Source organism: Ranitomeya imitator, chromosome 3 (genome assembly GCF_032444005.1).
Source record: "Ranitomeya imitator isolate aRanImi1 chromosome 3, aRanImi1.pri, whole genome shotgun sequence".
Classification (NCBI taxonomy): Eukaryota; Metazoa; Chordata; class Amphibia; order Anura; family Dendrobatidae; genus Ranitomeya; species Ranitomeya imitator.
Genome location: NC_091284.1, coordinates 574665050 through 574678255, shown reverse-complemented (window position 1 = coordinate 574678255; position 13206 = coordinate 574665050). Strand labels below are relative to the sequence as shown.

The 13206-nt window shown below is 40.5% G+C and overlaps 1 protein-coding gene across 1 annotated transcript in view; it reads right to left on the bottom strand.

Moving 5' to 3' along the window:
- PCCA (propionyl-CoA carboxylase subunit alpha) overlaps window positions 1–13206 on the bottom strand; it is a 791250-nt gene that overhangs the window by 184221 nt on the left and 593823 nt on the right. The window contains exon 20 of the mRNA XM_069757971.1: window positions 3234–3332. Within this exon, the coding sequence (XP_069614072.1) occupies window positions 3234–3332 (99 nt within the window). The remainder of the gene's footprint in view (window positions 1–3233; window positions 3333–13206) is intronic.

The following is a 13206-nucleotide window of genomic DNA, read 5'->3' as shown; positions in this document are numbered from 1 at the left end:
ATCGTGGTGATTGCATCCTATAGCACTGGAATCAACAGACAATATACGAGTAGTCAGAGTCTGTGCACTTTCTACTTGTTTGCATGCGTTTCCTCCAGGTACTTTGTTTTGTTCTCAAGTCATAAAAATATGAAATTGGCCATAGGGGGAGTTTCTTAAAGGGAATCTGTCAGTTGGACCAGCCCTCCTAAGCATTCTTTATGGTCATGTAGGTCATAGGAAACTGAAGGTAAGAAAAAAAAATTGTCCCGAAGGTGGACGTCGAATTCCTTAACTGGGCAATTTTTTTTTAATTTTTATGCTTTTGTTTCTTCCTTCCCTTATTTCAAAAGCCTTAAGGTTTTGCATTTTCCATCGACATAGCCAAGGGAGAGCTTGTTTTCTGCTGGATGAGTTGTACTTTTGAATGACACCATCCATTTTAGATTGTGATGTACTATAAGGGCTTGTGTATATGTTGCAGATTTGGTGAGTTTTAGCCATGCAGATTTTCTAGCAAAACCTGAAGCAATCCTGATGCCAGCAAAGCGAATGAGAAATCTGAAGTGTCAACACGATGAGTCATTTTGACTTGCAGATTTGGTGCAGAAAATAATCTGCGGCATGTCAATTCTCTGTGTGCTTTTGCCCTTTGTTTTTCACAACTGAGCTCAATCAAATGAGTAAAAAAACACTGGCAAAAACGCACATTTCTGTGGCTGTGATTTTCCTTCCAAAAGATGCAGAAGTGGTGCAGAAATTTCTGCATCCATTTACTCAAGGAGTGCACGTTAACCTAAAGCGCCTAAAGAGTGGCTAAATTGCAAAATAGTGCAATTCTGCAATTATCTTTTAGCTTATTTATTTTATTTATGGTAAAACTGACCTGGCAATACAATTCTCCAGGTTAGCACGCTTACACACATACCAAGCATGCATGCTTTTTTTTTTTTTTTTTTACTTAAGTGGTGAAAAAAAAGAGAAATGTGTAAAAAAAAAAATAAAAATACAAATTTGCTTGTGTTACTATTTTCCGAGAACCGTAACATTTTTGATTCTCGGCATATGGAGATAAGTGAGGCTGTTTTTTCATGCACAGAGACAATGTTTTCATTGACATACTGTTTGTGTAGATGTTTTCATTACCTCTTATTACATACTAGATGGTGGCCCGATTCTAACGCATCGAGTATTCTAGAATATGCATGTCCACGTAGTATATTGCACAGCCCACGTAGTATATTGCCCAGCCACGTAGTATATTGCCCAACCACGTAGTATATTGCCCAACCACGTAGTATATTGCCCAACCACGTACTATATTGCCCAGTCACGTAATATATTGCCCAGTCACGTAGTATATTACCCAGTGAAGTAGTATATTACCCAGTGAAGTAGTATATTGCCCAGTGACGTAGTATATTGCCCAGCCCACGTAGTATATTGCTCAATGATGTAGTATATTGCCCAGTTACGTAGTATATTGCCCAGCCACGTAGTATATTGCCCAGTCACGTAGTATATTGCCCAGCCACGTAGTATATTGCCCAGCTACGTAGTATACAGCACAGAGCCACGTAGTATATTGCGCAGCCATGTAGTATATTGCGCAGCCACGTAGTATATTGCCCAGTGACGTAGTATATTGCGTAGCCACAGCCACTGTGCAGCCACAGCCATACCTGTATGTCATATGTCGTTTAGAGGATACATCCAACATTTTCTTGTGGAAATATTAGTATGTGTCATGGATCAAGTTAACGCTGTTTAAACAGTCAGGTTTAATACGGTCATGACATACTGTACTTAAGTGATGAAAAACCATTTACATTGAAAATTCTGTCCAACTAGGTACACAAAACATTTTCCATACAACTGACATTAAGCAATTGATGAAAATCAATTGTAAAGATTCAATAACCCTATATCTCAAATCAATTGTAAAGATTTGAGATATTGCTTAGCAAAACAGAAATGGTGAACCGTCAGTTGTGTAATCCAGTCTGTCTGGCCTCTATCACCAACTTTATGACACTTGTGTTTGGGCGCCTCTGCACTACTTGATACATGCATATATTTGAGAGTATAAAAATAAATAAGTGACGTGATGCACTCTAGTAACACAACGTACTTATTCCTATATACTAAAGGTTCCCCAAACTCTATTACGTTAGGAGTCACATTCAACTTTGAGTGGTGATCAATAACCACATTTTGCTCAAAAAAATGGTGAGAGATTTAATTTTGGAAAAGCAAGAGGTATTGAATTTACAAATATTTTCTGATATTTGACTCTTGTATTATACTAGCCAACCTAGAATTGTTGTGTGTTTAAGATACACAAGATACTGTAAATATCTTAAGGTACCGTCACACTAAGCGACGCTGCAGCGATACCGACAACGATCCGGATCGCTGCAGCGTCGCTGTTTGGTCGCTGGAGAGCTGTCACACAGACAGCTCTCCAGCGACCAACGATCCCGAGGTCCCCGGTAACCAGGGTAAACATCGGGTTACTAAGCGCAGGGCCGCGCTTAGTAACCCGATGTTTACCCTGGTTACCATCCTAAAAAGTAAAAAAACAAACGCTACATACTTACCTACCGCTGTCTGTCCTCGGCGCTCTGCTTCTCTGCTCTGGCTGTGAGCGCCGGGCAGCCGGAAAGCAGAGCGGTGACGTCACCATTCTGCTTTCCGGCCGCTGTGCTCACAGCCAGAGCAGAGAAGCAGAGCGCCGAGGACAGACAGCGGTAGGTAAGTATGTAGCGTTTGTTTTTTTTACTTTAACGATGGTAACCAGGGTAAACATCGGGTTACTAAGCGCGGCCCTGCGCTTAGTTACCCGATGTTTACCCTGGTTACCAGCGAAGACATCGCTGAATCGATGTCACACACGCCGATTCAGCGATGTCTACGGGGAGTCCAGCGACCAAATAAAGTTCTGGACTTTCTTCCCCGACCAGCGACAGCACAGCAGGGGCCTGATCGCTGCTGCTTGTCACACTGGACGATATCGCTAGCGAGGACGCTGCAACGTCACGGATCGCTAGCGATATCGTCTAGTGTGACGGTACCTTTAGACATCTTGTCCCTAATGGCAAGTTGCACAGCAAGGAGTTGTGAACCTCATGTCACTCATCAGCCACCGGTTCGAAAAAGTTTTAAAAGCCAAGCTAAGCTGGTTGTACGCTAACTGTAATGTTCAGGTGAGCAGTGAGTCATACGGCTAATCTCAATAGAGTAAGTGCACTTACCTGAACGGTCTCCTGAGTGTCGCCTATGCTGACAGACATCAACGGTGAAGAGAGATTCCACTCGCTGGACACATTCACTTTAGTCCCATCAACTTCCACCTGTTTGGACATCATAACAGACTATTAATATAAAGACAGCTTCTCGCAAGTTCATTACTGCACACAAAGCAAAAGGCATTTTAAACAGATGGCTTCCAAACAACCTGTCATGTTCACCAATCCTTCTATACGATGGGGTCCAACTATGTAAGCATCCAGTCATCTCCGGGGAGAGGTGAAGGACCTGTGAACAGCTGCCTCTGGATAATGCTGCATCAAGTGATTTTCAGCAAACAAGAAACCGCCAACCACACTGTAGACATTTGTAGACATGCTACATTTAATACAATTAGACAGGTAATTTCAATACGTTGAGGTGACACTTTGCTAGCTATAAAACAGGCCTTGCATATAATATACTCTCTGAGGCACAGAGCTGAGGAGGATTTAAGTGAGTTGTACATGGCTGTTTTAATTAATAAGAAACGCTAATGAGCAGGAGAATTTTATGCTACACCTGGTTTAGTCATTCTTTTGGAAAATCATCATCATACTGCAGATTAATATCTGACAGCAGGGCTTCATTTAGAATCAAAGGTTGAATGGTTAATTCTGTGAGGATAGTTTAAAAAATGTCGCATTTTATGCATTGCTTACATATGGCTCTCTGGGGTATTTTTGGTTGTTTAATACAAAAGAGAACCCATTAGTAAACTTTTCGAGACAAATGCCAAATCGATTCAGCATTTTCACTTTGCATGCGCTGCCTTAATCCAGAAAAAGAGCAAAACATTTCTTTTTTATTTGTGAATCTGTATATATGATAAAATCATAAAAGATCTCTGGGCTGATCTGTTAAGTCTGACGTTATAGGGGTTGGCCCCTTAAAAAAAAAAAACAAAAAAACAAAGTTCACTTTAATTAATATATCTTGGAATAATAAGTTCCACAATTGGATGTGTTAAAACAAAATGTTCTTTGTTCTGAGATAATCTTATGTACCCCTGCTATATACTGTGTAATGGTTGTGTCTGACCCTACAGGGACATGGTCGGCACATATAAGTCCTGGCCATGGGAGGAGGAGATTATACCAATGACATAGCAGGGTCTTGAAGCTGCTGCTTTCTGTGAGGTAAAACATTACTCTGCTTGTTTTATCATATGAGCGAGTGTTTCTTCTCCAGCCCTTTGAGCTCATCAAGTGACATATGAGTTCAGCGGTAGCCAGAGCTCCTACCTGATTGACTTGATTTATGATTAGCTCAGGGGACCAAAGACACGGCAGAAACACTAAGGCTGCCGTCACACTAGCGGTCAGTATTTTACATCAGTATTTGTAAGCCAAAACCAGGAGTGGAACAATTAGGCTGTCGTCACACTAGCAGTATTTGGTCAGTATTTTACATCAGTATTTGTAAGCCAAAACCAGGAGTGGGTGATGAATGCAGAAGTGGTGCATATGTTTCTATTATACTTTTCCTCTATTTGATCCACTCCTGGTTTTGGCTTACAAATACTGATGTAAAATACTGACCACATACTGCAAGTGTGACGGCAGCCTTAGAGGAAAAGTATAATAGAAACATATGCACCACTTCTGCATTTATCACCCACTCCTGGTTTTGGCTACAAATACTGATGTAAAATACTGACCAAATACTGCTAGTGTGAGGGCAGCCTAACTCTTGTAATAAAACATGCAGGGTAATGTTTTACCCCACAGGGTGCAACAGCTGTGAGCCCCTGCTACAGGTGCTTCTCACAAAATTAGATTATCAAAAAGTTAATTTTAGTTCTTCAATACAAAAAGTGAAACTCATTATATAGTCATTACAGAATGATCTATTTCAAGTGTTTATTTCTGTTAATGTTGATGATTATGGCTTACAGCCAATGAAACCCCAAAAGTCATTATATCAGTAAATTAGAATACTTTATAACACCAGCTTGAAAAAGGATTTTAAAATCCAAAATGTTGGCTTACTGAAATGTATGTTCAGTAAATGCACTCAATACTTGGTCAAGGCTCCTACTGCATCAATTACTGCATCACTGCGGTGTAGCACAGCAGAGGTGTTATGGAAGCCCAGGTTGCTTTGATAGCAGCCTTCAGCTCGTCTGCATTGTTGGGCTTGGCGTCTCTCATCTTCCTCTTGACAATACCACATAGATTCTCTATGGGGTTAAGGTCAGGCGAGCTTGCTGGCCAATGAAGCACAGTGACACTGTTGTTTTTAAACCAGGTATGGGTACTTTTGGCAGTGTGGACAGGTGCCTTGACCTGCTAGAGAATGATATTTCCATCTTCAAAAAGCTTGTCGTCAGAGGAAAGCATGAAGTGCTCTAAAATTTCCTGGTTGACAGCTGAGCTGACTTTGGTCGTGATAAAACACAGTGGACCTACACCAGCAGCTGACATGGCTCCCTCAACCATTACGGATTGTGGAAACTTCACACTAGACCTCAAGCAGCTTGGATTGTGTGCCTCTCCACTCTTCCTCCAAACTCTGGGACCTGGATTTCCATATGAAATGAATATTTTACTTTCATCTGAAAACAACGCCTTGGACCACTGAGCAAAAGTCCTGTTTTTTTCTCTTTTTTGGTCATGAGTGGCTTGACACGAGGAATGCGACATTTGTAGCCCATGTCCTGGATATGTCTGTGTAGGGTGGCTCTTGAAGCACTGACTCCAGCAGCAGTCCACTCCTTGTGAATCTCCCACAAATTTTTGAATGGCCTTTTCTTAATCCTTTTAAGGCTGCAGTTATCCCGGTTGCTTTTGCACCTTTTTTTACCACATTGTTTCCTTCCACTCAAATTTCCATTAATATGCTTGGATACAGCATTCTGTGACAGCCAGCTTCTTTAGCAATGACCTTTTGTGGCTTACCCTCCTTGTGGAGTGTGTCAATGACTACCTTCTAGACATCTGTCAAGTGTGGAGCCTACTGAAACAGACTAAGGGACCTTTTTAAACACGTAGGAAGCCTTTGTACTTCGTTCATTGGACAACCAATTCAAGATGTGCACATAACTTAATTAATTTGGTGCATCTTCATAGTGGTGTGCACCTTTTTACACCTTGCCAGAAGTATTACTCCAGTCAAGGGCTAGAATAACATTTCTAGAGTCAGGAAAGTCACCTCGTTTGATGAATTTGATAAGGGGGCACAACCATGCACATCCCCACCTCTTCCCATATTGTCAGAGCTGCTTCATACTGATAGAAAAACAGCCAAAAGTTACAAAATGTTTGCACAACTCTGTGTTGCACAAAACTTCAAAGTGTTGTACACAAGTTTTCTGGCAAAAACACTTTGATGAATTATGAACAATTAATAAATGTGGGTACATTTGAACAATGGCCAATAATTGTTTCCATGGAAAACAACATTGATTACGTCCACAACTTGAAAACCTACTCCCAGACTGAATATTTTGTACAGATGAAGTTTACTATGCAGTACTACGAGATCTAAAAAGCTAAAGCTACTTTCACACTAGCGTCGTACGACGCACGTCGCAATGCGTCGTTTTGCAGAAAAACGCATCCTGCAGAGTTGTTTGCAGGATGCGTTTTTTCTCCATAGGCTTGTATTAGCGACGCATTGTCACACGTCGCAACCATCATGCGACGGTTGTGTCGTGTTGTGGCGGACCGTCGGCACCAAAAAACGTTGCTTGTAACGTTTTTTGTTGCGTTGTGTCTGCCATTTCCGACCACGCATGCGCGGCCGGAACTCCGCCCCCTCCTCCCCGCAACTCACAATGGGGTAGTGGATGTGTTGTAATAATGCATCCGCTGCCCCCGTTGTGCTGCGTTGTCACAGGATGCGTCGGTACGTCGGCCCGACGCACTGCGACTGGCCGACGCTAGCGTGAAAGTAGCTTATGGCAGATACTGTACAATTAACAATAAACTGCAGAAAACTATTGGGGTAGAAGATTTATACGTCTAATTTTATTTATACACACAAAAAAGACCATTGTTCTAGTGTGCTGAACCCAATTTTTAATCTTTGTCCATATTTCCCCTGAGTGTGGCAGCTCTTTCTTGTCTACAAAAAAAAAACAAAAAAACACATTTTTCATACACAACATGCAGCAAAAATCAGATAGCACTTGGATGATGTATCAATGGCATCAGATTGCTATCGATTATTCATGGATCACAAAAAAAACACAAAACATGTGGACAGATCTAGACTATAATGGGCAAGTGTTCTATCTGTGAAAAAAACAAGGATAGAGTTCAAAAGAACCGATGTCCGAATGAGGCCTTAGACTTCCATACTGTAGCAAAGACTCAGGCTGGTTTCACACTTGCGTTTCAAAACGCATGCGTTTTAAAAAAAAAACGTATGGTGAAAAAACGCATGTAAACGCATGCAAACGCTGCGTTTTTTTACGCATGCATTTTTGCATGTGGTGAAAAAAATGCGGCGTTTTGACGCGTTTACATGCATTTTTTAATGCGCTTGCATTTTTTAAACGCATGCAGATAAATGTGACAGCTGCCAATCATCAAAATAAAGTAAAAAACCCACTATAAACAGAAAGAGCTAGGGTTAGGGGTACCCCTAACCCTACCCCTAAAGGGATCCTAACCCTACCCCTAACCCTAAAGGGATCCTAACCCTAATCCTACCCCTAACCTTAAAGGGATTAGGGTCGGGGTAGGGTTAGGGGTAGGGTTAGGATCCCTTTATCAATTTTATGGTGTGGGGTGGTTTATCAGTGTGTTTTTTTTTTTAAACGCATGTGTTTTTAACGCATGCAAACGCATGTGGCTAAAAACGCATGCGTTTACATAGACAGCAATGCATTTTTTTGCCTCAAAAAAATACATGTTTTTTTTTGCGGCAAAAAAAAACGCCGCTAAAAATACTACATGTTGCATTTTTGCAACACAACGCAAGCAGAAAAAAAACGCATGCGTTGCAAAAACGCGTCAAAACGCATACAAAAAAACGCATGCGTTTTTAATGTTAAATATAGGGAAAAAACGCATGCTTTTTTTGTGCTTTTTACCGCAAAAACGCAAAAAAAAAACCGCAAATGTGAAACCACCCTATGTGCTGAGCTGTTACACTTTTACTTTGTATGACTTTGCAGTGGCATTCATATGAAAGCTCTGATGTACAGTATATACACCTAAGGGTATGAGCAGAATACACAGAAGTTTCTAGTAGAACATATTTGCAATTAGTATAGCAAACAAATCAAATCACCATCCTAAATCAGTTTAGCTTTACATAAAAGTAATAAGATAAAATACGTAGCCTAATATAAAATAAATAGCGCGCATATGAGTAAACAGGAAGATGAAGTGGAAATTTACGATTTGCTTGGAACACTGGATTTTCCACCGAACAAAAACTCCAGAGGAGAACAAAGAGCACACCCTGAAATAGTTCATACTGGAAACAAATTACCTACTTCCTTTGCCACAGAGAGAAAAAAAATACATTTTCCAATCATATTATTTGAGCCCTCACAAATCTCTTTCCATTACAATTACTAAACCCAGCATGTCAGGCAAAATATTTGACAAGTGTATATTAATTTCAGAGGAGGCTTTCTGTACGCATTTGGGGTTGGTGCAAAATAAATAAACTTTGCAATTAATGTGATCAATAAAAAAATTTGCTTTGCTGCTTTTATTAAGCATACTAAAGTAGGCTGCCATCCGTGCATCAACAGTAATCCTAAATAGTCAAGTAATATCTTGTGGAAATTTATAGCAAATGATCAAGCAGTTAGGAAAAATAATTATAATCATATGCAGCAAAGTTTATTTCACTTGATTCATGGAGATCTACAAAATCTTTATTAGGAGCCTATTTACTCCAATTATGGCCTAATATACTGTAGGTTTTAATTTTTAGTCCACCATTTACAATATTGACTACATTGATATTTTAATTAATTGTCCTGATATGTGCACATAATCTGTTTTATTTTTAGTATAACTGTTGCTAATATTCAATAAAGATATATATATTTTAAATTATATAATCTTGTCCGGACTTTTATGGTTTACTCCACAGTTTTGGTGGTTGGTGTCTCTCTCTTTAATGTTGTGATGCAGTGACCCCTGTTACAGCTAGGGGCGCTGCATTTTGCTCCTCAGAATATGCATGGAGGCATATCTGTGGTTATAATGGTTGAACTAGCCACCTCCCACCTATGGGAGTGGTTACATGTATATAATGTGACCATGTGGTCACATGGGAAAAAGATGGATGGACCTGAGTGGTCTGTGTGCCAGGTCCTGGAGGGCATCTGTGTTGGGAGGCCCTGGGAGTAGGACTAGATCCCTGAAGAGCACATGGGGGAGGCCTTGGACCTGGGGGCCTGTGTGTTGGACGGTCCCAGATGGGGATGAACATCCTGAATAGCGCACAGAGAGGACGCGTGTGCAGAGTCAGTGATGGAACTGCGTTTGGGGAAGCTACAGCCCATCTGAGGATCTGGACTGTCAGGTGGCCTGGTGAGCAAGGCATTGCCCGGGACGGAGATCCCAGTTCGGCAGCTTCCCTGAGAGAGAGAGTACTGACAGGAGTCAGCGTGTGGAGCAGGAGCTCCTGGAAGGTAACCCAGCGTATGGGGAACTGTGCAGTCACCCATGGTAACTGGATGGAGTAAGGTCCAGCATGATTAGGGACTGCAACCGTAATGAACAGTATGGCGTGCGGTCACCCACGATAACTGGACACAGAGGTTTGGCATGTTTACTGACCACGTTTCAAAGCCGTATACTATGATGTTTAGATTGATGTAAAGACGGTGTGCTTGTTGTTCATATTTTCTGTGGCTTATGAATCCATAATAAACCGGCTCGCTCTTCTTACCTGCATCTCAAAAACATTTCTAGAATTCGCCCTTTTCTTACTTTCGACTCTGCAAAAACTCTGACTGTTTCACTTATTCATTCTCGTCTGGACTATTGTAACTCTCTACTAATCGGCCTCCCTCTTGCAAAACTCTCCCCGCTCCAATCTGTCCTGAATGCTGCAGCCAGGATCATATTCCTCACCAACCGTTACACCGATGCCTCTACCCTGTGCCAGTCATTACACTGGCTACCCATCCACTCCAGAATCCAGTACAAAACTACTACCCTCATCCACAAAGCACTCCATGGCTCAGCACCACCCTACATCTCCTCCCTGGTATCAGTCTACCACCCTACCCGTGCCCTCCGCTCCGCTAATGACCTCAGGTTAGCATCCTCAATAATCAGAACCTCCCACTCCCGTCTCCAAGACTTTACACGTGCTGCGCCGATTCTTTGGAATGCACTACCTAGGTTAATACGATTAATCCCCAATCCCCACAGTTTTAAGCGTGCCCTAAAAACTCATTTGTTCAGACTGGCCTACCGCCTCAATGCATTAACCTAACGATCCCTGTGTGGCCTATTTATAATAAAAAAAAAAATAATAAAAAAAAAAAAGGTTCATCGCATCATGTTCTCATACACTTTATGCAGTATTAGCCCTCTGTGTCTGTACTGCTACATACTTAGGCAGGTAACTGGTTCATGCAGCTTTACATGAACACCTGAGCCTTACACTATAGCTGGTCCGAATAACTAAAGCAATTGTTACCATCCACCTCTCGTGTCTCCCCTTTTCCCCATAGTTTGTAAGCTTGCGAGCAGGGCCCTCATTCCTCCTGGTATCTGTTTTGAACTGTGATTTCTGTTATGCTGTAATGTCTATTGTCTGTACAAGTCCCCTCTATAATTTGTAAAGCGCTGCGGAATATGTTGGCGCTATATAAATAAAAATTATTATTATTATTAAACCACATGGACTGTTAAAGTGAAAACCGGTGCCTGACTACGTTAATCGGCTGCCAAATGAGTGTCCCCAATACACTCAGTAAGTGCAATCTTACAATGTATATGTCTACTCTCCGTTACAAACGTGATTCACGGACTTCTAAATGAGGCCTAAAGATGAGGAATTGAAAAAAAAAACCTTTGCTTTATAGAAAAAATGTTTATTTTAATAAACTTTACTTTTCTTTCACACTTGGGATCTTGAATCGGTTTATTGCTTGGTTGATGTATAATGAGCAAGATAATCAGCAAGAATCTGCCTCCATCTAATACGCTTACAGCAATGGCAGACCTGGGGCTATTGTCATGCAAACATCTGACACAGTAAGCCTAATTTACAAACATTTAAAGATTATCTGTTAATTTATGAGGGAAAAAATGAAACTAACAGTACAAGTGTAGACAACAATCTTTCTAATATGTAATATTAGATAAAATGTCTTTTTCATCATGGACTGAACATTTGCTAAAAATCCATCTTCAGTTACGACAGATTATCACTGATGGATGAGAGTCCACTTGCTTCTCATAATGACTCTATGGTGAGTGGACGAGGAGGGAGCAGCTGGGGGCAGACACTATTTTTCTTAAAATTCTCAAATTCAAACATTTTAGCCCTACCTACTACAGCAACCAAGTGGATTAATGACTGAGACCAGAGAGTTCACCTACAGTAATCTGACCCTTACATCAAGAGCTGGGCTATTAATTATGATCTATTCATGTAGTATTACATCCCATTGTGGTGAGGACAAATGAGGCATAATAGTTACCGTACTTCAAATGTGGTAGGAATCCCTTAAATGATCATGACATGCCATCGACACAGATGACTTCTCCAGTCACTCAACGGCCTCAATGGTCTTGTGTCATATACGCAGAGATAAGTAATTGGCTACAGCAGTCACTAGTCATGAATAGTAGAGCGGTGAATCAGTGAAAGATATAAAGGGTACTGGCTCTTTTGCTATCACAAATTTGATTAGTTTAACTTGAGTTCCCTTACCTAGATCATTTATGAAAATGTTGAACAACACTGGGGGAAGGATAGAGCCTTGTGGTACATCTATAATAGATGGTCTGGCCCCCTCACCTTTCAGGAGAATTGGGATTTTTTGTTACTCTCATTAATTGAAAAAAAAGTGTCTGACAGTAATTGTGTTTAAATCTGTAATCTGTCCTGTTCACATGATAGACGGACTATTCTCAACATCACAAGACTAAAAACAATTTTTTTTTCTAGAGGTCCCTTCCAACTTTAACATTCTATGATTCCATGTTCATGTCACATCCTGAAGATATATCAATGTTTAAAATGAGAAGGCCCCTTTAAATTAGCACTGATGAGTCACCTAAGGGGGAAGGTGATGGAGGGTGGGGGGTCAATCCACACACAAAATTCCCACTTTGCAATTTTGGTGCAATTCTTTTTTTTTCTCTTTCAAAGTCACAACAAGAGTGAAGCTAAAGGAAGGATAAATAGTATAATTTTTTTTTTTTAATTTCTCTTTGAACGGACAAAAAAAATCAAATATCTAACATAATATCTAAATAAATACAATACTATAAATAAGTGTTAACTGGCAATAAGTAAATGAGATATCTGCCATGCCGAGAAGCTCAACATTTGTTTTCTTTCTTGGATAACGTTTACTGCAAATAAGCCAACATTACAAAGTACAAACATGATGCATTTCCCATTTTAAAATATCTAACTGTGAACAGACTAACCCACACTTGAAATTGTGTGGTTAATTTCTTCATAGCATAGTGTAAAAATTTAATAGGCGCTTCACCAACCGCTGTGAGTTATAAATTATTACTAGAAATTATAACCTGAGCTAAAACACGTAGGCAAACGAGGGGAAAAAAATCCATAGCACATGCTTTGTCAGCGTACAAAATAATATTCAATAATTAACTGTCTTTTGAATGGCACACTGCTAAAGAGGTCTGTAGCAGCAGGAGGCAGTTTGAACCAATCATTAGGTGCTATATATGGTATATCCGGAGTACTTAATATTAAGCGGAGAGGAATCTTGCCATGTGCGCTGCATAATGATTCATATTGCTAAACAGT